At 44.8% G+C, this 26916-nt stretch overlaps 1 protein-coding gene across 2 annotated transcripts in view; it reads left to right on the top strand.

Moving 5' to 3' along the window:
- The window catches only part of BRINP1 (BMP/retinoic acid inducible neural specific 1), an 86618-nt gene extending 60341 nt beyond the window's left edge, over positions 1–26277 (top strand). For both annotated transcript variants that reach the window (XM_023938091.2, XM_086857911.1), the window contains exons 4-8: positions 4930–5099; positions 6369–6474; positions 13189–13425; positions 18858–19080; positions 24494–26277. In XM_023938091.2, the coding sequence (XP_023793859.1) occupies positions 4930–5099; positions 6369–6474; positions 13189–13425; positions 18858–19080; positions 24494–25634 (1877 nt within the window). In that variant the 3' untranslated portion in view covers positions 25635–26277. The remainder of the gene's footprint in view (positions 1–4929; positions 5100–6368; positions 6475–13188; positions 13426–18857; positions 19081–24493) is intronic.
- Positions 26278–26916: the final 639 nt, after the last annotated feature.

The following is a 26916-nucleotide window of genomic DNA, read 5'->3' as shown; positions in this document are numbered from 1 at the left end:
GGGGAGGGAGTGGAGTCTCCCTCACAGAAGATATTCCAGAGCCAGCTCAGTGCAGTCCTGTGCTCTGGGGTGACCCTTCTAGAGCAAATACCCCACTGTGGTCCTTTCCTCTGTGACTCTGAAACCAGTGGGGGCACAGGCCAGGCTGCAGCCACCCCTCCCAAAGCCCAGATGTGCCCCCAGAGCAGCAGGATGAATTGGGAGTGAGAGGTGGGAGCTGTGTCCCTGCGCTGCTGTGTGTGCTGTGTCCCCAGCCCTGTGAGTGTCACACAGCTGGGGGACTGTCCTGCCAGCCCTGCACCCCTGCCCTCAGCTTCACAACAAAACGTGCTCACCCCTCTTTTTTCACAGGATGAAAACAAACACAGGGGGAAAAGCATCCTTTCTTGCTGGAACTGGAGGAATTTTAAAGAGCTGCAGGAAGAGGGAGTTCAAGGAGCTGGGCAGGGAGTGTGAGCAGAGGGGAAGAGATGGCCAGGAGGCTGAATGCATTAACATGGAGCAGACTTGTGGAAAAACAGCAGTTCAGTGAAATTCAAAATGTGTATGCAAGGGCTGCAGAGAGGTCTGTGTGTGCACAGAATGTGTCAGGGATGACATCAGAGAGAGCCCTGTAGGGCCATGAACTCCTGAGCAGGCGCTGCTGGTGGTGCTGCAGGAACATTTTGAGTAGTTACTGTTGAACACTGGAGGCTGAAAATCAGCAGCTCCTATTGATATTTACTCCTGGGTTTCTTTTCCCCCTTCTGTATTATTTTCACGGTTCTTTTCCCCCTTTGGGGTGTGCCTTTCTTTCATTTAAATGCTTTTCTTGCAAGAACAACTACCTGTGAGAAGGATTCTGCAGTAGTAAAGGCTCAGTTTTACTTCAGAATTTGTTGTTGTTGCTCCTTCTAATGCAGCTCACCTCCAGCCTTGCCACATTGCCGTGTTTGTAGTGAACTTTGAGGAATTTCTGGCCATCTGTCTGTTCCCAGAGCATTCTGCAGACACTGGGATGAGATTAGATAGATGTGTGCATATGATTCATGCACAAATTAGGTGGTAGGTAAATTGGCACAGTTCCCCTGAAGTCAAATGGCCTCTGGTGTAGCAATGTCCTTCAAAGATCCTTGGGCTGCTCTTCCAGTCCAGACACCCAAACAGATCCACTCCATCAGCAAGAAATGTGAGAGAAAGGGAGTTTCCAAGCATGGAAGAGCACAAGTGACTGCTTTTTCAGCTCTTTATGAAGTCTGGGTAAAGATAAACTGCTTTTTATCAGGTCCTTTTTTTCAGGACCATGTTTTACAGAGCCCAAGACAGCCAAGTAAAGTCAGATTTATTTTTTTAAATTTTTTTTTTTTTTTTGGTGTGGGTTTACTTTCTTCCCATTGACATTCCTCTTTTTCTTGCCACTCACATCCATGGAAATTCAAAATAAGAAAGACCTTTGATGGTAAAATATATTTTTAATTTTGCCTGGGTGAGGTTGTAAATTATTCACAGGGGCTTGTTTCTTCTCCTGATTTTACAACACAACAACTTTAAATATGCAGAGACTTGTAATGAGAAGTGGTATTGGAGGGGAGAGCTAAACACCCCAGCAGCCCTGAGCGTGGTGAGCAATGGCAGGCAGAAAAAGAGGATTTATCTTGGCAATGGCAGTCCCAGGGAAAATGCAGATGGAGCTGGGCATGCATTATGCACGGAGGACACGCTCTGCTCGCAGTCTGTGGGCTGAACAAGAGCTCTGGGACATGGAAGCAGACGTGGCCTGGCTCTCCCAGGACCTGGTGATCCTCAGCAGAGCTCCAGCAGCTCTGGCCTGGGTTACAGCTGTGTCACAGGGGGTGGCACACACTGATGAGCACACTGGAAATGCTCTGAAACAGCCCCCAGCAGGGTGGGACATGGAGCAGCACCTGGACACAGCAATTTTCACACCTGGCCACAGGAGGAACAGCTCTGGTGCCTTTCAACCTGCACAGCAGCCAGGTGCACCGAGAGCCCAGAAAAACCCAGCTCTGCTCCAGCCTGGTTCTCACAAAGGCAGTGGTAAAGGGTCACTTTGACTCTGGGATGGAGCACACAGAGCTGAGAGCCAATTTTCAGGGAAATCCCTCAAGGAAAAACAACTTTGAAGATATCATTCACTTAATAAAGGAGAAATTAAGACTTAATAATGCAGCAAAATTCTGTTAACCTCTCCTGATCCAAGAATTGCTTCCCCATGCGACCCCTCCATGGGGATGCTGTGCTTTTCCAGCTCTGCACAGAGCTACACAAAATAGGTTCCCAGCAGCAGTGTCCCTGCTCAGCACCCCTCAATCCTAGGGACAGCACTGGTCCTGCAGGAAAAAGCATCATCGCTCATGGACTTTGTTTCCTTCCTTTGAAGGAAAAAATGTCTCTGTTTTCTTCCTTTGGAGGAAAAAAATGACAACTTTTATGGGGAAATCACTGATCCCCACTGCCCCAGAGCACAGATTTCTCTTCTCTGCTGTGTTTCTTCATGCCTGGTTCGTGTTGTGCAGGGACCAAACCCAAGAGGAGATCTGCTGGAGATCTGCCACCAGTGCTGTTGCCTGATGTGATTTGACCCAGGCAAATTCCTGATTCCTGCCTGCCCTCTGGCCACGGCATTCCAGCCTCAGCATCCCTCTAGTGAAAATGAGCTAGGCTGGAATGAACAAGTCCTGACTTTTGTGCCTTGCATGATATTTTTTCCAGGAAAAAGTTTTTTTCCCAGTTATTGTTGCAATTGATGAAGAGTTGATGGCTGTGAATTACAGCTAAGGGGAGAATTATCCCAGATCTTCCTTCTCCTACCCCAGCCTCAGAAAATGGTGGCAAAGCATCATTTCTCATTTCTCTCTGCTACATCTCCTTGCAGTTAAATGCTTCTGTTACATGGGAGATCCAGAATTCTGGCTCCAAATACACTTTCCCACTGATCCTGCCTCTTCAGTGGCAAAGGAGTTGACTCATGAAAACTGACAAAATTCCTTCAAATCCCCCTGAAAAACACCAAGAGATGAAACTTGAAAATGCACTGAGAGTGCTCATTGCAGTGACCACTGTTCCTCACACTAATCACAGACATTTTATTACCTGTGCCCTGCTGGCTGTTTGTTGTGTTCACCTGTTGTGTCTCATCTGATACAGGGGGTTGATTCCCCTGGAAGATGGATTGGCTTTTTTTGTGTGGACAGAGCCTGATGTGGCAGAGCCTTGATCCCTGCCAAGGCCTCCTCACAAGCTCAACACATAAAAATGGTAATGGTAATAAAGGAAATCAAAGCAGGTCATTTTGCAGGGAAAGTGTTTTTGTGAGAGGTAACAATGATGACATTGTTACCACCACAGCTTTGATCGTGGGGGAAGGCTAGCCTGTTATTTTTAACAAAATAAAGACAAAGTTTTACATGCCTAGCTTCTCCACTTAGGTCCTGCAAAGCTAATTAAAAGATTTCAACTGATCAATTCTTTTGATGAAAAGTACCTTCTTTCCATAAAAATATGGTCCATTTTTCATCTCAAAGCCAGAGGCTGAATCCTCAACACAACTATTGCTTGAAAAAAATGAAATCTAATAAAAATATTTTGATTTTCAGCCAGAATATTTTTGGTTTCTTTTCAGGCATTTGGCTTTCAGATAAAAGCTGGAAAATTTCCAGGAAAAGTGAGGGGGAGAGCTTACTGGGATTTTGGGTTATTTTTTTCATATATGCAACAAAAGAAATAATTTGTATGAATCAAATTATTTTCACTAATAAGAATTTTAAAGAAAAGTAAGTCCTTGTTCTCTTGAAGAAAATATGCAAAGATGATGAAGAATTAAATATTTTTTTGGCCTTGAAAGTGATGGTACATATTTTTTGGACCATGTTGTCACTGCCAGAGGCAGTGTATTCATCAGTGGCTCATCTATCAAATCAGAACAAGCACCATTCTTCTCATTAGGAGAGTTATGTAGAACTGGCACATTCCTCCTCTAGTTGTGTCTTCTCTTCATTTGTTAAAATCCAAGTTTCATGTGTTAAGGATCCAGGATGGCATTCCACATTTTTAGACCTCTGACAGCTCCAGAGTGTCAGAGTGTGTTAAGAGCAAACTGGATTTTCATGTGCCTCACCCATCACAAACTGAACTGTTAGGTAAATATTCCATCTCAGCTTCATGTCCTTTTCAGACATGTTTTGTTACATTCAGGTGTCTGCTGATTATCAGTTCTTAACTGCTTCACTTCTCTCTGGTTACCATTTGAAAATCACCTGCTTTTGTCCCCTATCTTCTATGATATTTTTACTCTCTGCTTATATTCCCTGAATGAGATTCTGAGAGAGGAAAGAAGACAGCAAAGGTGGTTAGTTCAGATTAACTTTGTTATTTGCTCTTTCCTGTTTAGTTCTCTTCACTCATCCCCTTTCCCCTCCCCTTTTGCAAGGCTGCTGGAAGCTGAAGAAGCCCAACTAGCATTTGTTTGTCCACTGTACCTGCCTGCCCACTGTGTTCTATTTGCAATCATCATCTATTCCTTCTAGAAATCAGGTCATACAGAGACTTGCTTAAAGTGGGATCTTCTCCTGTCAGGTGTGCATCACTCTAGAGGCACTGCCTACAGAGAGAATGGTCCTCGAGTGGGACAGATGTGCTCAATCCACTCCAACAGTTGTGGCAAAGCTCTGCTGGCTAAAAAATGTCCAAAACCTTGTCTACTCAATTCATCAGAGCTGCTTTACTTGTCTGGTGGACTTGGCTTTGCTGTCTAAATAGAGAAGTTTCTGTAAATCCTGGGGATCCGGGTGCTCGTGAGGAAGGGTGGATTCCTCCAGGAGTGCTTTAGGTGTCGGATTTTCTTTCTTTAGGTGCAGTAGATGTCACCATTTGCTCCTGTTAAGATGGCCCTGCCTGGCAGCCTGAAATCTCCTTTTCTTTCTGCTGCAGGAGAGGAGGCCTTGACCATGTACATGGACAAAAGCCGCCTCGACAGAAAGTCAGGAAACGCCACCCAGAGCGTTGAAGCTTTGCACCAGCTCGCGTCCTCCTACTTTGTAGACCGTGATGGCACCATGAGGAGACTCCATGAGATCCAGATCTCTACCGGAGCAATCAAGGTACCACATATTGCCTCAGGAAGAGGAAAAAGATTGTCTGCCTTACATGGATTCTCTAGGGATCTGGGGCAGGACTTTGCCAGTCTGATGTCCTCTTTGATTGCAAGGTGTTTTGTTCCCAGGGTCAGTTTTTCTCTTATTCAACTGAAGAATTGATTTCCCCAGGGCCACTAATGTCTGGAAAGAGGTGGAAATACAGTGTGGTAGTTGTGTAGGGTAGGAGACTTTCACTAAAAGTGACAGTGACTTCTGGAAGGGAGAGAGGGAGCAGAGGACCCAGATCAGTGATGGAGGTTGGAAGGGAAAGACTGGTCTGTGGAATGAACAGCCCTGTGCCATGCAGGAGTATTTATCTCCTGGGGGTGTAAGGCTGCAAAACATCTCTCAGCTGAATTTGCTACAAGAAAAGGTGAAAAACTCAGTGTGGCATTACTGAGGCATCTGGAATGAAACGGACTGAGAGACAGCTTGGGGGTTGCAGCAGGAAGGAAGGGAAGCTGCTCAGAGAATACAAAATAGGGAAAATGGCTCTGTAAAGGCTGCCTTCTCTGAAAGCAATCATCCTACAGTGGGCAGGGATTTTATTGTTGCTGAGTTCACTCCAGGGAAGGTGATGTGGATGGAGTCGTCATTGTTAGCCATTTCTGAAAGGTTTCAGCTCTCGTTATTGTTCTGTGCTGTCTTGTGGCTGAGCCTGTTCCCTTCTGGATGGGAAATTGTATTGAGATATTGAAACAGTGACAGCAGATAATCACCCGTGGTGAATTCCAGAAGGGCAGCTCTCCTGTGTGGCTGGAAACCAACAGCAGCATCAGCACTGCAGGTCATCTGTGCCTCCATCCTTCCTCAGCACAGGGCTGGTGTTCACATCTGTCGTGGGAGCACCAGGCACCACTGTGGCCTGGCAATCCATCTCTTGCTTTCCAATAAGAGAAGCCAGGGAATAATTCCTCTACAGGCTTCTGATGTTCTCCAGAGGAGATCCTCTGTAAGAAACATCAATCTGCAGGATCCCATTGCCAAGCCAGAATAACCTGAGGTACCCTAAAGAAAACAGCCACAATTCATTCTGATTTTTCAGCTCGTGGCTGCACCAAACATTAGCAGTGTCTGTGCAGGGTGGGGCATTTTTTCCCAACTAGGGAAGATGTGCTTTGAGTTATATCAACTGGTGACAAGGAGTCCTTGAATTAAAAGATTTAAAAAGCCTGGGGAAGGTGTGGTGCTGCAGTCCAAGGGAACATTCTCTCTTTTCTACATCCTCTGTAGGTAACAGAAACTCGGACCGGCCCCCTGGGCTGTAACAGCTACGACAATCTGGACTCTGTGAGTTCTGTCCTTCTGCAAAGCACTGAGAGCAAACTCCACCTGCAAGGTAGGGCCCAGGAGCCAGGGAAGGGGGTGGAAATGGGACAGGGTTGCCCTTTTCCCTTCTCTTCGCTGTGATTCTGCTGTGTCTGGAAGTTCCCTGAAGCTTCTGGTGGCTTCACATGAGGCTCAGCTGAGCAGAGCTAGGACTGCCCCAGCAAAGTGCCTTCTACCTCTGAATTTTGGTGGATTTCTGTGTATGACACTCACACCAACATAAAAAATGTGACCTTTTCCATCAGTGTTGAAGGTGAATTCTGCCCACGTCTCTCCGTCCCTCCTGAAGTGCTGATTTGTGTAAGAGGTTTGCAGATCAGCTTTCGGGGCTCTCTAATGACCATAATCTTTGGGAAAAGTCACAGAGGTTTTATTTGGATGCTAGAAGCCATGGCTTCAGTCCCAGATGGGGAGCTAGTCCAGAAGTCAACAGATAGAGGTCATGGCTGAATTAATAAATAAATACATGCTGGTTAGCAAGAAGTCAACTTGAGTAGAAGGAGGAAATTCACCGGCCATGTAATTTACAAAGGTTATTCCCAAGTTTTTGACAAAATAAGGAAATGTGGGATTTAATTGCTCATTTGCCCAGATGGTTTTATTTCTCGAATCCTTGTACTTGTACAAATTTTAATTTTTCAGATGAATGGGCTACATTACATCTTCCGCTTTGAGTATAATTTGGCAAGTGCTGTTTTAATCTTTGGTTTCACAGAAACTGGGTTTCATTTACCAAGTAATGTTGTGGATATAATATTATTGTTGTTATTATTTGCCTTTAAAAATAATAGGCAGGTTGTTTTCACTATGCTGGTGATTATCCAAATCACTGAGTTCTGGTTCTTACCTAATTAACAATAAGCAGTTTGAGGGGTTTTTTACACTGTGATGATAGCTGCTGGTAATGAAAACCAAAGGATGACACATGAGATAAGTGGGGAAGCAGCTAAATCAGCAGGCAGCTCGGGTTATAGGCAGACTAGTGGGTAAATCAATAGACCTGTATTGGTTATCTGATCCTACAAGAGAGGAGATAAACCAAGGGAGCAGGGAGGAGATGGAGGAAGAGGAAAAAATTAGGAGAGAGAGGGGATGAGTCTGTGATCTCTGATGGGAGCAGAGAGAGGTCAGCCACAGGTGGGTTTGATGGAGCTCCATGGCTGAGCCCAGGGCAGGGGGAGGCTGGAGCCAAGCCAAAGGAGACAGCGAGGGAAGGGAGGAAGGCAGGAGCTCTTCCTCATAGAACAGAGTGACCTTTAAAGCTCCACCTGAGTTTTCTACCTAATCTGGAGAGTGGTTCTTGGGATAATTACCCAGGATCCTTGCTCGGCTCTGAGAGGCCTCATTATGAATTAGTCACAGGGCTGCAGCAGGTAATGGATCGTGACCAAGTCTCCTCTGATCTGATTAGCAGCCGAACATGGGCTGCTGACAGAAATCCATGTTCCTGCCTTTGTGTCACTCCAGCTCTGAGCCTGGCTCAATAAAAGAGCAGCTTCTTCGTGACAGGGAGAATTTCTCTGTCTCAACTTGCAGCTGCCCAGCCCCAGGAGATGAGGTTTCAAAGCTGTGCCTCTCAGGAGAGACAGTGGGTGCCCTGGTCTGGTTGACAAGGTGGTGATCAGTCAAAGGTTGGACTCCATGACCTTGGTGGTCTTTTCCAGCCTGAATGATTCCATGAACCCACGTAGGGTTGGGCAGGTTGATTTCAGGGGAGGACGGTGCAGGGTGTCTGGGGCTGGGCTTGTGGTCACTGGAACAATAAAGAATCACTAATTTATAAACCACTATCCTTGTGGGCCCAGTATACACTGGGATATATATATATATATACACATATATAAGTCTGTAAAATATTGTGTATATATATGTACACATTTTTATCACAGAAGGTCTCCCTTTTCCCAGCACTCCCTGGAGCAGGATCCCTGTGGTGATACAGGGCAGGATGCCAGAAGCTCTACAGTAACCCATTGGGAAAGGAGAATTTGTGTTCCCTGGACAAGTGTCCTGGGCAGAAATTGGAAATTTTGACTGAAAAAAAAGCAACACTTTAAAAAAATTTCAGGAAATCCAAATTTCAGAGGCATGTTGAGTTCTATCAATGCTATAATTGACAGTATATGTCAACATTGGAGAATTGCAATATTTCAGTGAGGTGCAATCCCTCTGTGCTGTTCTAAACTGTGCAACAATAAACAGGAAATGTTACATATCAGGTCATTTGCTACATCAAATATGGTCATATATTATAATATTATACATAATGCATGTTATATACAATACTTATATAATATTAACTATATTTTATTTCAATATTTAATATTATATTGTTGTATATGTATAAATACCCTTATATATTATACTTATGTAACGATGTAGAGAGATACATCATATACCTACATGGTACATATGATAGTGTAACATTAGAATTTACATTACAATTACAATTAAAGCTTTTTCCAGGATGGGCAGAACATTAATGGCAAGACAAAACATTTCAGCTTTTCAGTGCAGTGAAATGAGGGAGTATGAAAAAATACATTTAGAAAGTCAAAAGTGCTTTTGGAGTCAACATGCTCTCACAAAATGCTTCAATGGAAACTGCATTTTCAACAGAGAACTCTTCTGTGAAAAATGTTTCAAATAGCTCTAATTTAGAGCTGGGGAAATTTACCTCTTTTAATGCAGGAAGCCTTTTATATACAGTCTAAAGCCAAACATCTCTCTCTAATAGTTTTTCTCGGTGAATTAAGGACATGTTCCCTTGTCAGATACTTCATACTCTACCTGTAGTTATCAGAGATAAACCTATACCAAATCTGTGCTGCTCTTCATTTTTAAAGTGGAATTTCATGCTTTACAAAGTGACAGAATTCCTCCTCTGATCAATAAGTTACCTTCAAAACTAAGATATTCAGGACAGCAAATTCCTTGGGCCCCCTGTCTTGGAATGAGGGATTTTCTCCATGGAAATGGTCCAAATATCCCAGTTTTTAAGACCAGCTTGCCCCTCTTCTTGGCTGCTGACATGAGGTTGTTTCATCAGTAGACAACAGCGAAAAACTGAATATATATATATATATATATATATATATGTACGTATGTTGTTTTTTTAAATGTTCCAAATATCCAAATAAATTTCTTAGACAACACCACAGCATTTGGGATGTCTTATTAGGGTTGTGGCTGGCAGCAGGGCTTTCCCAGCTAACCCAAGCTGCTCACTGGGACTGTTTTATTCCTTGGAATCGCAGTTTTCCTGCCTTACAGGGAACTGAAGCACCCAGAGCAGTGGTCTCGAAAGATTAATGCCACCTGTGCTTTACTGACAGCCATAACCCACTGAATTCCAGCAATATTTAGTCCCTGGGAATGGATAGAACTACACATGAAAGAGAGGATGCCAGGACTGAAAAAATCTCTTGCTGAAATCTGATCACAGAGATGCTCAAAACTAAAGAAAAAAAAAAAAATTGGTATGAATCTGCCCCTGTCTGGGGATGATGAGGAATCTGTGAATATTTATGTGTGTATACATAAAAGTACTTCTGTGGAAATAGGCACAGCTGTATTTCAGTAGCACTGATTTCTTCCACAAGGAAATTCCTGGCTGGAAGATGCGAGGCAGATGCAATCCCAACAGCCTGTTTGAGATCAGGCTGTTGTGTTTGGACAGCACACACTGGTGCTCTGATGAGTGGCTGGATTTGGGGGTCACTTGAGCAAACACAGCTCTGAGGGTGTGCTTCTTGTCAAATGCTTCAGGCAACTGATGGGTTCCAGCAAAACTGCTTTCCTGATGAAAGTTAAGTATTTATAGAAGTGCTTTGTTGAGGTGGTGCTAAGTGTGCAGAGGTCTGATTGCCCCATAAACATGATATTATTTCTTACAAGAGGAGGTTATCCTGGAAATATTATTTTTTTTTCAGAAACCATGAGTTTTATGGGCAAAAAGCAAGTATCCATGTGAAGCACTGCAGTGCTAAAATATGTTGTGTTTTGGAGATTACAGGGTATTCATGTTTCATCTGCTGGGGTGCACAGTGGATGTTCCTTGCAATGGCAGGTGCTTTCCTTGAAACTTCAGGTTCTTTCTTCACACCTATTCCCTCTAGGAAAAAGGAAAAGAAAAGGAATATTTTATTTTAATATTTATAAAAGAAATAAAAGAAATAAAATATACTATTACTACTACTACTACTACTACTAAAATAATAATAATAATAATAATAATAATAATAATAATAATAATAATAATAATAAAAATAAATTAAATAAAAATCTCCAAAGCCAGGATAATTTTTAGCTGGGACCAAACAGCTTGTTGTGCTTTATCCAAGTTAAAAGAGAAACTATGGAGAACTTAAGAGCCTGAGGTAATTTGATCATATTCAAAGAGGCAGAGCAGGTTGCTCCTCCATGAAGCAGAGTGGAAAATGTATTCATGGGACTTGGACCATGAATGAAGAGTCAATGCACATCAAGAAGTCCAGCTCTGCTCTCATGTGAGCTTCAAAGCTCAGTGAGTACAGCTGCCTTCGGGCTCCCCAGTCCCTTTGTGAATCAGTTCTCTGTTAGCACTGCACTTCCATTCCATCCTGAAGGAAAGTTTGGGATCTGGCAGGTGGGACCATCACCAGTATCAGTGTGAGGATTTGACGAGGGACCACCCCTCTGTAGTGGTTGTTTCAGATAAATCATAGAATCCCTGAGTGGGATTGGAAGGGATCTTAAAGCTCATCCCATTCCACCACCCTGCCTTGGACAGGGACACCTCCCACTGTTCCAGGCTGCTCCAAGCCCTGTCCAGCCTGGCCTTGGGCACTGCCAGGGATCCAGGGGCAGCACCAGCTGCTCTGGGCACCCTGTGCCAGGACCTCACTGCCCTCACAGGGAAGAATTCCTTCCTAATGTCAAAGCTAAATGTACTCTCTCTCAGTTTAAAGCCATTCCCCCTTGTCCTATTGTTACAAGAAGCTGAGCTTCAGGACTTGCTGAAGACAGCAGGAAGAAATCTGAGCTTCTTTTGAGACACATCTCAGAAAAGACCAAAGAGACCTCAAAATGATGATCCTCTTCAGGCCAGTTTTGAGATGGTTGCAGGGATGCTGTACTGCTCAGCTCTTTGTGTGTTCCTTCCACTCCCCAGTAGCAATGCAGAAAAGGCAGCAAGATCTATGCAGGAATAGTGTGTCTGAATGCCAGCCTGGAAATCCTTCCCTCTGCAGGTGCCACAAAGATATTCCCAGCTGGAGGGTGCTCCAAGCTCATCCTGCCTGGAGGCTGCCAATGGGGCCAGGCAGAGGTGCAGCTTGGTGCCACCAGGCACGGTGCTCAGCAGACCAGGGGAGAGGAAGCAGGGCTCCCTGGGCCTTCCACTGCCTCCTGAGCCCCCAAACCTGCTCTTCCAGAGGGACCTCATTACGACTGAGGTGCTTCTCTGGATCCAAAAGCAAAAGGGCAATGGGGTCCCAGGGTCACCACCTGCTGTTTTTCTCTTGTCTGAGGTGGACACAACCCATCAGAGACAGGCCTGCACTCCTGAAAGGGGTCACAACCCTTTTTGCCATTCCTGCACACTCTCATCCTCTGAATTATTGTCTGATTTTCATTCCACTCCAGTGAGCTGTCAGGCACAGATCTGGTAATTCAGCGCAGCAGAAACACAAACAGATGGGTAATTGACCCTCGTGCCTTCATTACACCGGGGTCCATAAAATCCTCCCGCTGCCACTCCAAAGTCCCCGGCCTTTCCCAAGTGGGGTCCCCTGAAAATCTCGCTCAGAGTCACCGTCCTCTGCCTCGTGCACCACAGACACTGACAGGGGCTGACAGGCAGGACTTGCCAGGTAGAGGCAAACAGCTGTGAATCCTCAGGGACATCCGCAGGGAGCGGGGAGGAGGACGGGGTGGAAAACGGCGTGTGCCGCGCAAACACAAACTGCCATTGCATCCTGAGCAAGGCTGCACCCACACTGGTGCCTGCACAGATGGATGGATACACAAACACTTGCCATAAAGAAAGGGACAAGGGGATAGATCTCCCTGCTAATGTAAGTCTGCCAAGCAACACTGAAATCATCGGCACTAAATCCATTTGCACTTTTATAGGATTTGGCAAGTGGCCTTCCTAGCAGGGAGCAAGCTGCGAAGGCTCAGGTGCCCAACTCCTGTATTTATGCTCTGGGAACTGGGCACTTAACTCTGCAAGGGTCTTTTATAAATCCCCTCTCATGTTATTTTCCTTTCTTCTGTTTTCTGTTCCTTCTTATTTTCCCTTTCAGGGTGTATTTGCCTTTTTTCTGTGGTACCAAACCCATTTAGTGTCTCAAAACAGGTCAGAGCAGCATAATTCTCATTGCTTCTGAACTAGCACTTGGTTTCAGCAGACAAAAACCACCACACCTGGGAATAAAGGAGGCTTTGCATTCAGGGCCTTTGTACTGTGCTGGGATCTGGGAATGGGATGAAAGGCTTTTGGGGAAGGAAGTTTCTTGTCACCCTTCTCCCATGGAGGAGATAGCCTCTGCTCTCAGCTAAATCATTATTTGCCCTGGAGGGATGCATTTGTACCTTCCTTATTCACGACAGCTTTTAATTCTTTACCATTACTTTCCCAAACTATCAATGAAACGGGTTTTGAAAAGAGGAACAAATACCCAAAATTACTTTTTTTAATCACTTTTTTTCCCCTCCTATAACCCTGTTGTTCTCTCTCCAGGTCTCCAGATCATCTTCCCTCAGTATTTACAAGAGAAGTTTGTCCAGTCTGCCTTGAGTTACATCATGTGCAATGGGGAGGGCGAGTACATCTGCCGGGACAGCCAGTGCGGCTGCCAGTGCTCCGAGGAGTTCCCGCAGTGCAACTGCCCCATCACCGACATCCAGATCATGGAGTACACCCTGGCAAACATGGCCAAGACCTGGACAGAAGCCTATAAAGATCTGGAGAACTCAGGTAACTGAGCAAAACTCGCTTTTTCAGTCCGTGGCTGGTCGTAAAAATCTTTTATTCCCTCAGTATAATGCTCTAATTTGGCTAAAAAATAGAGGATATTGAACCTAACCCCAGGATCTCAGTGCTGAGGGCGTACCTTTTCTTCCTCTATTAAACACACAGACAGGAACACACATGAATTATGTGTACAGGGATATTTTCCTGCATATGTTTGGTTAAAAATCTGATTTTTTTTTCATACCAAACCATCTCCAAATCTCTCTTTTAATAATTCTGTGGAGAAGCTTGCACAATATGAATGATGCAGAAATTGCTTTTCAGATTTGCATGAATGCTTTATTCTGCTTTGGTGAAAGCATTTCAGAGGGAGAGGAACACACAGGCCAGAAGACACCTCCTTTGAGGCAGGGAGGAGAAGGGAAATGACTCCTCTCTCCTGCAGGGCAGTGCCTGCTGCTGGGAACATTTCTCTTTTCCACTTTCTTCCCAGGTGAGGCTGGGGGTGTCAGTGGAGTTTGTTCCATGTTGATACTGGTAGTGGGAGTAGTTTACCCAGAGTGGGTGTGTTGTACTCACAGGATACACACTCCTGAGGGCTTGAGGTAGGAAAGAGCAGCTCCTGTAGTGATTTCTATCCTTTAGCAAGTGGTCTGCCTGCCCTGAAACCACACAGGCACCAAGCAGAACTCCATCAGGAACTTGTCCTTGTGCTGACTCTCATCTTTCAGTCTTAACCAGCCCCTTTCTGACACATTTTCTTCAATGATTATTATCACAGCTACCCAGATCTCCATGTCAGGAAACTGTTGAGAAAGGAACCATCTAGCTCAATTCAAGAAGACTTCTTCAAAAGTTCTCTTTCTTCATTCTTAAGGTCACCTTAATCCCTTTAAAGGCTGAAATGCAGTAGCCTGTGATGTTTCCATGAAGGGCTGTTGAGGATTTGCTCATACTTCAACACGTGGCCCCTGCTGGTGTTTGTGCTGCTGCACAGATCCCTCTGTCCCACTCCTGCTGTCACCCTGGTGCTCAGCTGAGCAGCCAGAGTGGGAGTTCGTGGCCCAAGGCTAATGACCATCCTGACCAGACCCCCCCATGCATCCTGGGGAGCCTGGGCTGGGTTCCAGCAGCAGGTCACCAGCTAACGAGCTCAGATGCTTTCTGTGAGTTTCTATGGGTTCATGGTTGGGGTGGGGAACACCAGGGCAAACCAGAAATGTGGATTTTGGGAGCTTTTGCCAGCTCAGCACTACACAAGTTTACAAGGATTACTGGTGGTGCCTGCTAGCACAGCTCTGCCACTGGTTATGTGTTACCAGTTAGTTCTGGCACAGGATCTTCACAAAAGGTGTTCAAGAGCCACAGGTTGGTCTCATCAAACGCTTTCCCTTCCCAGGGGATCTAATCCAGGCACTGAGAAGGTGGGAGACCTGTGGAGAGGGGAGTTCCAGTCCCACATTCTGTCCTTGCTGCACTCGATCCAAGCACAGGCTGGGGTAGATAATTACATTCAGGCTCCCTTCCCTTGAGATTTGAATGGGGGAAGGTGTTTTTCATTTGCCATGTTAAAGTGACATATTGCAATGCAATTTCTGCCATATTCCACCCAGGGCTGGAGGCTTTTCAGGGCTAGATGGAGTGATTATCTTTATGTCTAAAGCTGCTGCATCTGATTCATCACTTTGATGCATCATGCGTGAACTTATCCTTTGAGATGGAAGTTGCTATCACAAAAGACTGCAGTATTAGTGTTTTGCTTCTTTGTTTTAATAAATATTCCCAATAACTAGAGGATTTTCTTCATTATGAACAGCAGAGGAGAAATCTCTGATGACATCTGAAGGCTTTTCCAATAAAGTGGACTGAAAGGCACAGGAGTGCTCTGAAAGCAAATACCATTTTGCACAGGAAGCTGCTGAAAGTCCAAAACATTTGTATTCTGCTTCTGGTCTGTGCTGGATCCTCTGTTAATTTGAAAAAATCCTGCAGGGCGAATCAAGAGTTGCTGTGATTTGGAATAGTATCTTCAAAGTCAAGGAGGCTGCAGTGAACTGAGGCTGCTTTGAATCGGCTCAGGAGGTTTTTTAGCCCTGTGCTTCACTGCTTGTGGGTAAATTGAGAAAAATAACACTGCCTTATTCTTGGCATTTTAGAATGGCTGGTCAAAAAAAAATCTGTGATTGTGGATTAAAAAAGCCGCAACTTTTAATTAAGTCATTTGGTGGAGTTTTATCTGTTAATTTGTTTGTTTATTCAAGATTATTGCTTTCTGATGTAAATGGGATTTTTTTTTTTTCCTTTTTAACACTGGCAAAAGGAAAATTTCATCTGTGAAAGAGATGTCTGACCTGTCAATTCCCTGTGGTGCCACTTGTGCTGCTGAGTCATTGCCATGGGACTGCCTTAGGGATGGGATGACTCTGCAGAAAGAGGGACCAAGCTGCATCACGGGAGGTGTAGTTCCAGCCATCAGCAAGGTTTGCTGTGCAGAGGAATAAAACAACAACAAGTGCAAACAGACTTGTTAATTAATTGGAAATTCTCAGGGTTAAGAATGAACAATTCCCAGAAACAGGGAATATCCCCATCCATGCCACCAGTTTCCAGGCAGAGTTATAAAATAAATATAAATAATGAAGAAACTATGTTGGTTTTAAAGTACTTTTTACATGGGTTTTTTTCCCCCTTCATCACCCTAATTTTAAACAACCACATCCAGCTTTTATTTTGCCAGATTTGCTGCTCATTTGTTTTTCCCCCAACGTTGCACTGCGGTAGCAAAATGTGCACACTGCACCGAAATTCCTGCCTTGCCCGTCTCGATGAAAAATGTAGCACATTCATCATCAGAGGGAAAAGAGCCTGGGCTCCTGCACAAAAAGGCTTTTGAGGAAATTGATTTATAAGGGGCGGGAAGCAAACGCAAGGCTTTTACCGCTGAAAGGTACCCGGAGTAATCAGCATGGTCAACAGAAGCAATTATTCGTGATGGAGGTTGCACAGCCCTGTGGAAAAGCACAGAGCCAGGTTTGGGGAGGAGAAGGGTGCTGGAAGCATTAAAACCAGAGTGAAAACCTGAGAGATGACTGAAAAAATATCTCTTGGTTATCTTAGGGGGGGAGGAAGGAGACGAGCAGATGTCCCGCGGATGTTGGTAGGGCAGTGATGATGGTTATTTGTATTTTGGTAGGGCAGTGATGATGGTTATTTTTATTTTGGTAGTGCAGTGATGATGATTATTTTTTATTTTGGTAGTGCAGTGATGATGATTATTTTTTATTTTGGTAGTGCAGTGATGATGATTATTTTTATGTTGGTAGTGCAGTGATGATGATTATTTTTTGGTTACACCGTGTGATGAGTAGGATGTGAACATCCATTTGCCATCCATGTCAGGATGAGACTGACTAATGTACAGATATCCTTTGTTAGGCAGCTTTGTTGAACTGCAAGTTGATGAATAATAGGAAATCTGTTATGCAGATATCTTTGACTTGGTACTATGGGATGTAAATTATCTGGTCTGATTTTCTCCACTAATTCTATGGATTATTTCTTTATATTTGAAAAGATATCAGCCTTTACAAGCTCTCATTTTTCTTCTGAAAATAGGATGAAGGAATTTAAAAAAAAAAAAAGAAGGATTGGGAAAGGATCAGAAATAATGGAGTTAATGTAGAGGAAAAGATGGCTATACTTTTTGGCTTGTTTGGGAAGTTTATGGCAGGGTTCTAGTCCAGTCCCCCTCTACAAGCAGGACCACAACCACAACTAGGTCAGGTCAGCCTTGGTTTTATCTAAAATGAGAGATTTTTGTACATCTCTGATCATGTTCCAGTGCTGCATTACCTCCAAGTGACAAAGTTTTTTAGCAAATCGTTTTAATTTCTCAAGCTGCTAACTTGTTGTACTGCTAACTTGTCTTCCTCTTTGTTATAGCAACTGTCTCTCAAAAGAGGAGTTTTGTTCATATCTGTGAGCACCTTTTGAGCAGTTGTTGCTGTAATTAAATATCCCTTGGCCTCCTCTTTAAACCAGTGCAGCTCCCCACAGCTGACTTTGCAGAACTTGTGCTCAGGCCCTGGAGCACCTCGGTGTCCCTCAGCTCTGCCCTCCCAGCCTGTTCATCCCTTTCAGATGGGTACCCCAGGTGGAGCAGTGCCAAGAAAAAGTGAATTTCAGCCAGCTGGATACAGCCAAGTATGAAGTTTTTTCCTAGTGAGAACAGGATGCTGACCCAGCTCAGCCCCCAGGACCTTCCTCAGCTGATTGTGCCCAAGCCTGTGCTGACACGTGGGGCTTTTCTCTCCTGGTACAAAACATTGCTCTTGTCATTATTGCATTTTATGGAGTTCTTATTGTCCCACTCATTGCATTTCTCAAGGTCTCACTGTGTCAAATATGGTTTACTAGCATCAAAAATTGAGTTATTTTCCCCTGAGAAAGTTGGAATCATCTGTTTTTTCCCAACTGAGGATGTCCCAGCCTGGTAATCAGAGTCTGAACAAACCACCCTTCTCAGGTAGGAAGGGCTGACCATAAACAGAAACAGCATCAGGATTTCTGATTGTGATGAAAAAATACCTCTCAAACAAACCCTGCATAGCAGTGGGGTTTCTTTCATTAGCAAACAAAATAAAATGGAAATAAAGTGATCAAAAAACAACAAACAGAATAGCAACACTGAGCAATATATTTTTCGATCAATTGGATTTGTACCCTTTGGCTAAAATTGACACCTTTTGTTCTCACCCGAAACCTGAAAACTATTTTATTTTATTTTCCTCATTACAAAATGCAACTCAATTAACTTCAAATGGAGTTAAGTGAGAGGTAAGAATCAGTATGCTCTTTTTAAAAAATGCAAAAGCAGGACATTTTAACAACATCCACACCTTTCCTCTGGGGAATTTTTAAAGCTTTGTTTTTCCCCTCCTTTTTTTTTTTAATTACGCAGCAAAATGCTTTGCCTTCAACAACAAACAGCATTTCAGGAGCAGCTGAAAAACAATGTAAATGAGAACTCTTTAACTGGCAATGATTACAACTCCCAGCTTTTTGTTTACAGCCCTTAGACTATAACCTCATATTCCAGGGAATTTCTCTCTTTTTTTTTTTTTACTTCTCCACCCTGTACACTTCAACTTTGTTGTTTTACCTTGATGTTATAAACCATATATAAACCTATAAACCATAGGGTTTTTTTTTCCTAAATTGGAGCAGCAACATCCATGGAATTTGTGTTTTCCTGGGGCAGAATGACAGACCAGTTACTAATTTACCTTTAACTAAAGGACATCACCTTCCCCTGGCAGAGCTGAAGAATTCTCATTTCTCACAGCTCCTTCTCCACCCTGCGAATGAAAATCTTTGTAACTCCGTTACCGCTCGGAAACCTCTGTATTTCTCCCCATTTCTTCTGTGTGTTGCAGATGAGTTTAAATCCTTCATGAAAAGGCTACCTAGCAACCACTTCCTGACCATTGGGAGCATCCACCAGCACTGGGGGAACGACTGGGACCTGCAGAACCGCTACAAGATGCTGCAGAGCTCGCTGGAAGCCCAGCGCCAGAAGATCCAGCGCACTGCCCGCAAACTCTTTGGCCTCAGTGTCCGGTGTCGGCACAATCCTAACCACCAGCTGCCTAGGGAAAGGTACCTCCATCCTTCCTTGGGCATGGGGGAGCTGGGCTGGGGGGCTGGTGGAGCTGAGCTCGGGCCTAATCCCAACAGCGTTTGCATGTAGGGTGTGTTGGCATGGACAACTGGGGGTCAAATCTGAAATTCCTGGAGGTGCAGGTAACTTTTGTTACATTCCTGATTACACTCACATCCCTTCTGTGTGGTTTTACCTATCCAGGGGGAGGGCATCACTTGTTCCCTGTTCCCAGCATTGCCAGGGGACCCCAGTCCAGTGAGCAACAGTCAGAAAACACTATCAAGTAATTCTCACTCAGAACTTGGCCTGTACGTCATACTTATTTTCACTTTAGAATCATGGAATCACTGAGGTTGGAAAAGACCTCCAAGATCATCAGGAATATCAAGAACATGTTTAGTCTGTTCTGCAGACTAAGCTGCTTTTTTTGTGGTTTTCCCTCAAGATCCACAGCTGAGTTTTCAGCTTCCCCTTGCTGTTAAAAGAGACATGTGGAGCACAAGGTGCTTCAGCCCATTTTTTGGGTGGTGCTCCTCAATATCTCCAGAGTGAAAGGAGAAGCTTTAGTTTCACTTGGAATACATCACATTTCTGCTGTGAGATGCAGTGTGAACCTGTAAAACCTCACTGAGCAGAAGCCTTGCAAGGTTATTACAGGTGGAGAGAGCAGATTTTCCATTACTGCTACAGCAGCTATTGATATCTAATAATCCACTCCTGCTGGCTCCTTTCAGCCCTAACCTGTGGCTGGGTTTGCTTCAAGTCATTTTTGGAGACTTGCATTTCTGGATTTTAGTAAACATCTCTTGCTGTGCCTTTCTACATTGTCTGGACTGAAGCAATACTGAAAATCCTGGGGGAAAAAATAATAATGAGTCTGAGTGCCTTTTCTTCCATGCTTCCTTTGGAAGGGTCAGGCCAAGTTAATATTTGAAGAGAAACTGTTTATCCACTTCCTTCATTACCTAAATATTCATTTTCAAGACAAAATTGACAGACTGACTGCTGTCTACTGCTCTCATCCAGCTCCTTGGCTGCTGAACATGCTGACTTTTCATTTCATCACTGTGCAGCTCAGAAAACTCTTCCAGGGCTTAACACCTCTTTAATTACCAAGGAATCTCATGTTTCTAGACAAAGATTTGATGGACTTACTAGGGATGAGGAGAAATATCTATTAAATGTAAGAGATTATGAAATAAAGTCCTTGGAGATCTTCCTAAACCTGGTCCATGCCTGCCAACTGGCTGAGCTGTCCTGACCAGGTGGAGAGCTGGAGGAGCCACAGGCATGCCCAAGGTGGAATTTTTTTAATTGTGCCATAGCAACAGCTACAACAACAACAAAGTGAAGCAGCAGTGAGGAAATCTCCATCCAATCACGTTGCTCCAAAACATTCAGACAAATATGTCTTCAGCATTTATCATCTATTTTAAAAACCCAGCCAAGCAGAAAGGGAGCCTCCAACTAGTACAATGAAATCTGGGGGAAGGGGGGTGGAATGGATGATGGCAGATGGGTTTTTAACTGACTGATGTGCTTGATTTGTTTAAGTCAACATCAGCAGGCATATTATCATTTCTTTTCTTGTTTGTCATTCTGCATCTGCAGCTAGGCAGGGGAGCAGTGTGGTAGGAGCTCTGTAGTTGGAAGAGGTGCAGCCCATCTTTCTCCTCACAGAGCTGGGAAATACTCTCATTTTCTAATTGTTGCTGTACAGAATGACAGAGGATTATCAAGCATGCCAGTGGCTTTGAAAGGATGGCATGGTTCTATTAAGAGCAAGCCTCTCTTTAATACACATAATTGTAAGCCTGCATTATAGATTCAAAGGCAATGTTAAAAAAAAAGAAATGAGATTGCTGTTGATTGTCCTCAGGGAAAGAAAGAGGTGGTGTTTCCAAAAGGAAGATAAGAAAGGAAGAGTAGGGATCCTGGCAATTAGGCTGATTCTCCATGACCCTTTGCTTTGGCTAGAAATATTTATATCTATATATCTAAACTATATATCTATATACCTATATATCTATATTTTTCCCTATAGATATATAGATAAGGCTATAGATATATAGATATATAGATATATAGATATATAGATACTGATATATTTGGTCTGTACCTCTTTTGTCAAAACCCAGGAAAGTTTAAAGTTTAAAACAGAATCAAGTCTGTTGGTTCAAAAAGGAGACCACTCCTCAGTTAATAAAACTGTGGTGTCTTATGCTTACCTGTAGTTTTATTTTAAAGCACTGGATGTAAAATAGAAATAACATCCAATAGAGAGAGGGGTTATACATGTTCTGGCCTTCAGCCAAAATACATCTCACAGCTGCTGAGAATAAAAATAGCATTTTTTACTTCACTGTTCTGTACAGAAAATGCAAAAGTACCCTCAGAGCAGCTAGCACTGGTTGGAAAGGTGAGTTTGCAAAGGAAATTTTTTAAGTGCCTGCCTTTTTTCCTTGCAAATAAAAGCCAAAAATCTGTCTGGCTCCCTGTTCCCAACATTGCCAGGGAACCCCATGTCCAGTGAGTAACAGTCAGAAAACACTGTAGAGTAATTCTCACTCAGGGCTTGGCTTGCATGTCACATTTATTTTCACTTTAGAATCATGGAATCATTGAGGTTGGAAAAGACCTCCAAGATCACTGAGTCCAGCCTGTGCTTGGTCCTCATCTTGTCACCACAACCAGAGCAGTGAGTGCCACATCCAGGAGTTCCTTGGACACCTCCAGGGGAGGGATTCCCACCACCTCCCTGGGAATATTTTAAATTAAAATCAATGGCTACTCTGGTACTGATTTTCAGCTGTTAAACAGAGGATCTTTCCAGCATCCTCCTGCTCTGACACCTCTTAGGTACAATGAGCCTGAGCCATCAGAGGGGTGTGTTTTAAAAATTTACCTCTCGTCAGTGGAAGGGTTTTGTCTGGTCCTCTGTATATTCTTAACCTGTCCCAATTGCAAGAAAAAATGGGGTGATTTATACCACTTTACTTCTCTCTCACTCTCTCACACTTCCCATTGTCATGCTTGCAGTTGATGCCCAGCTCTGCCCTGGATTCTGCATTTTTATTTAATTACATCCTTTATTGCCGCCATCAGCAGATCATGGGTATCTCCTGTTTCATTTTCTTCTTGCTTTTTTTTAGTCCTACTTGTGTCTTTGCTGAAAGCTAAGGCACACACACAGAGCAAAATCAACCTCCCATCCATCCTCCACAAAGTTCATCTGGGGAACAGGAAATTTACTGGTGTCCATTGCAAGGTATCAGCTGAGGTTTCTTTCCCATTTTGTTCTGCTGGCTGTTAGTATAAAGAAGGACAGAATTATCCAGTGATTTTTTTTTTCCTAAGACAGAACATACCCAAAATGGTCAGAATGTGATCACCTCACTCTGATTTGTACTGTGTCCCCTGCTATGGCCTGGCACCACTTGGCCCACGAACTCAGGGGCATTATCAACACCTAAAACCTGTGTGAAGCATCAATCCAGCACTGCACAAATCCAGGTGCATTTGACTGCCTTTCCAAACAGGAAGCACAAGGCCTCAGATGGGTGAAAACATATTTGTCTTGTTGAAAAGTGAGCAAAAAATTCACCTGTGAGCAGAAGGCAGCCTCAGCCCCCCTGGGATGGTTTGGAAGTGGTGGCTGCTGGCAGCTTGTGGCTGTGTTTTGCAGCCACACTGCGCTGTGCTGTCCTCTCTCTGCCCAGGCATAGCTGTCCCAGGAATTAAGAGGGGCCCTGTGCACATTTTTGAGGGGCCAGGGCTGTCACTGTCTCCCTCCACAGCAGATATTTATGGAGGTCACTGCCTTGCTCCCAAGCCTCCAGCCAACCTTGTCCTTTCTGCCAGCAGAAGAGCTCCTCTCAGCTGGGAATAGGGGAGAGAGACCCTGGCAGCCCTGTAGCACAGGGAGAATGTGAAAATTATCTGTTTCCACACCCAACGCTTCAGAATTTTTCTTCTAATGCCCTTCCTTTTTTCCTCATCCTGTCTGTTTAACTAATTTTCTTCCTGCTTTTCATTCCTGCCTGTTCTCTCTCAGTTGCTGCTGTTGCAGTTTTTCCCTTTCTTCACTCATTACTCCTGCCCACTGTTTCACTCTCATTTTTCCTTTTACCTGCACATTTTCTTCTCTTTCTTCCCCAATCTTTCTGCTTCTGCTCCTTGAATATTTCTTTCCTTCCAGTGCTTTCTTCTGTTTTACACTCTCATCCCTCCACTCGCTCCCTCCCCCCAGTCATCTTGCTGTTCTTTGCTGCTGTATCATTTAATGCCTTCTTTGATACAGCCTACAGCTTAATGATTATTCGGAGGTCAGGCGATGCAGGTGCCATGAATTTCACTAATCCAGCTCTGAGAGCCTCTGTCCATAATCACTCCTCTCGTTCTACAGGGGCTGAATCCTAATTTGTCATTAGCCAGTCCTCTCACTGCAGCACTACCGAGAACTTTTTGCCCAGAGGAGACAATGAAGTATTCATTAGCCAGGGGGGAGGCGGAGGGGAGGGAGCAGCGGCTGCACAGAGGGTTCTGCTGAGAAAGGAGTCGCTGTACCCAGCTTTCCTGGGGCAGTGGGAAGGGGGAAAAGGGGGAACCCAGGCAACAGGGCAAGTGGGCTGTGCAAAAAGTGAATGTGGGTTGCGGTGTCGTTTTCTAGGAGTCGTTCCAGTGCTGCAGGATGTGGAGTTGAAGGTGCTGATACAGCAGCCGTGGGAGTGATGGGGCTCAGGGGTGGGTGAGTGGGGCTGATTTTAAGGGAGAGACTCCAAGAGGTGGTTAATTAGTAGCAGTCTTTTGGGGTTTTTTAAGGAGGAATAGTTTTAGCAGCTTTGTCTCCATGCATCCTGGCTTCCACCCTCTTTTCTACTATTCTGAGCTCTGCACCATGAGCAGAAGTTGCTGCTTGCTTTACCTTGTCCTGTTATGGGTCTGTTTTTTAGAGGGTGGGGTCAATTGCCAATGACCTGAAGTGTTGTTTTCTCCTGCTAGCCTGGGAGTTCTGCTGACCTTGTGATGTCTGATAGCCCCACAGCCTCTGGCATGGCTTTATCAGCTCCATTCCCATGTCACTGTGGCACTGCTGGGATCCCTGGCAGGACACAGTGCCGCTCTCAACTCTTAGTGCAGAGTGAAGAGAGAGAGCTCAGATGAGCGTTTCTAACTGGTAGCAATTTCTTAGAAGTCTTTTTCTCATCACCAAAGGAGTAAACAGCAGATGAAAGATTCAGTCTAGAAATAGACTGGAATAGCTCCCAGATGCCATGGCAGGGCATCGATGTTCCGAGAGCTCTGCCTCAGACACATCCCTGAAAACACTGTAGCTCCAGCAAGATGTCAACACAGCAAGAGTCCCTGTGAGGCCTTACAGTGCTAATTCTCCCCTCTCCCCACCTGCAGGACGATACAGGAATGGCTTACCCGAGTCCAGTCCCTGCTGTACTGCAATGAGAACGGGTTCTGGGGGACCTTTCTGGAAAGCCAGCGGAGCTGCGTTTGCCACGGTGGCACCAGTCTGTGCCAGCGCCCCATCCCCTGCATCATTGGGGGCAACAACAGCTGTGCCATGTGCAGCCTTGCCAACATCTCCCTCTGCGGCTCATGCAACAAGGGCTATAAGCTTTACCGAGGCCGCTGCGAGCCCCAGAACGTGGACTCGGAGCGGAGCGAGCAGTTCATCAGCTTTGAGACGGACTTGGACTTCCAGGACCTGGAGCTGAAGTACCTGCTGCAGAAGATGGACTCTCGCCTGTACGTGCACACCACTTTCATCAGCAACGAGATCCGCCTGGACACCTTCTTCGACCCGCGGTGGCGCAAGCGCATGTCCCTCACCTTGAAGAGCAACAAGAACCGGATGGACTTCATCCACATGGTGATCGGGATCTCCATGCGCATCTGCCAGATGCGCAACAGCAGCCTAGACCCCATGTTCTTTGTGTACGTCAACCCGTTCAGCGGGAGCCACTCGGAGGGCTGGAACATGCCTTTCGGGGAGTACGGCTACCCGCGCTGGGAGAAAATCCGCCTCCAAAACAGCCAGTGCTACAACTGGACCCTGCTGCTGGGCAACCGGTGGAAAACCTTTTTTGAGACCGTCCACATCTACCTACGCAGCCGGACTCGGCTGCCCTCCCTCCTGCGCAACGAGACTGGCCAAGGGCCCGTGGACCTTTCCGACCCCACCAAGCGCCAGTTCTACATCAAGATCTCAGACGTGCAGGTCTACGGCTACAGCCTGCGCTTCAACGCTGACCTCCTGCGCAGCGCGGTGCAGCAGGTCAACCAGTCCTACACGCAGGGTGGGCAGTTCTACTCCTCCTCCTCCGTCATGCTCTTGCTGCTGGATATTCGGGACCGAATCAACCGCCTGGCGCCTCCGGTGGCCCCGGGGAAGCCGCAGCTGGATCTGTTCTCTTGTATGCTCAAGCACCGCCTGAAGCTCACCAACAGCGAGATCATCCGAGTGAACCACGCACTGGACCTGTACAACACCGAGATCCTCAAACAGTCCGACCAGATGACAGCCAAACTCTGCTAACCCTGGACTTAGCAATGGACACCTTGGTGATCGATCCTTTTGCTGTATAAAAAAAAAATAAAATAAAATAAACACACAAAAAAATAATACCCAACAAAACCAAAAAAAAAAAAAGAAAAAAAAAAAGAAAAAAAAAGAAAAAAAAAGAAAGAGAAAAAAAAAGTAAAAAGGAAGAAGGAAAAGCGGGGGGAAAGGAAAGAAAAGAAAAAGGGGAAAAATAAGATTTGTAAAATGTAATTAATATACAAAAGAGGAAAAAAAAAGAGGAAATTCTTCATTTGTTGAAAACTAAACCCGTTCTAGCAGCTGTATAAAACTGTCAGGCATGTTTGTTATTTCTATAATCCGTCATAAAAGGGTAACACCGTACTCTCTCTTGACCTTGGGGGTGTTGCTTGCGAGTCCTCAGGGGCAGCAGAGGAAATAAAGGGGGGAGCAGAGAGAGGGGCAAACTTCTGTACTGAACTGTCGAGTTTTCTGCTATGCAGGTGCCAAGACAAAGAGACATACAAAAAAAAAAAAAATCAAAAAGTCAAAGCAAACAAACAAACAAGAGTTATATGTAAATGTAAAAGAGCTACCATTATTCCTATAGTGGGAGTAAATGGTTAAAGATAAAAGATATTTCTTCTGTTGAGATTTATGCCAGCTTTATGTTGAGTTATTCCCGCAGCCTGTGCTGAGCTTTGCTGGAGGACAGGAGGGGGTGTCAGCCCTTGGGGAGTAAAAAACAATCCCTGGTGAGACCACACAGAAAAGGTGGAGGGTGGGTGCAGGGCTCAGGTGTCCTGCCTTTGGGATTTCCATCTTGGAAGATGTTTCACCAGAGGCAGAGGCTCAGCAGATGCTGGAAAATGGGAAGTGTTGGGTTGTTTAGCTTGACCTGCAGCGTGTGCCCTGCACTGGGCTGGTGCTGCCTTCAGTGGTGCCAGAGGAGGAGCAGCACCTGTAAATCTTCACTCACTCATCTTTCAGGCCCTTCTACGTAGTCCCTAAAGCAGAGAAAGCCAAAATCATAAAGGCAAAGCTGAGTTTGTCTTTCTGCCTCAGGTGCTGGGTTTTCCAGTAGTGCTGGGTAACCCTCATCACCACAAAAACTAAAGCACAATGCAAGGGAATACATTTCCAAGGAAACCTGGAGACACTGAAGGGTACATAGGTCATTTCTGTTCACTGGGAAAGGAAAAAAAAAAAATCCTTTTTACTTTCTTATGTTTCTGTGGCTGTGAATAATATCCTTGTCTCACTTACACTTTGTCCACAAAAAAAAAAAATACAGCAA

Source organism: Cyanistes caeruleus, chromosome 20 (assembly GCF_971803275.1).
Source record: "Cyanistes caeruleus chromosome 20, bCyaCae1.hap1.1, whole genome shotgun sequence".
Taxonomy (NCBI): domain Eukaryota; kingdom Metazoa; phylum Chordata; class Aves; order Passeriformes; family Paridae; genus Cyanistes; species Cyanistes caeruleus.
The sequence above is the reverse complement of the archived record's forward strand: the minus strand, read 5'-3'. Positions and strand labels throughout refer to the sequence as shown.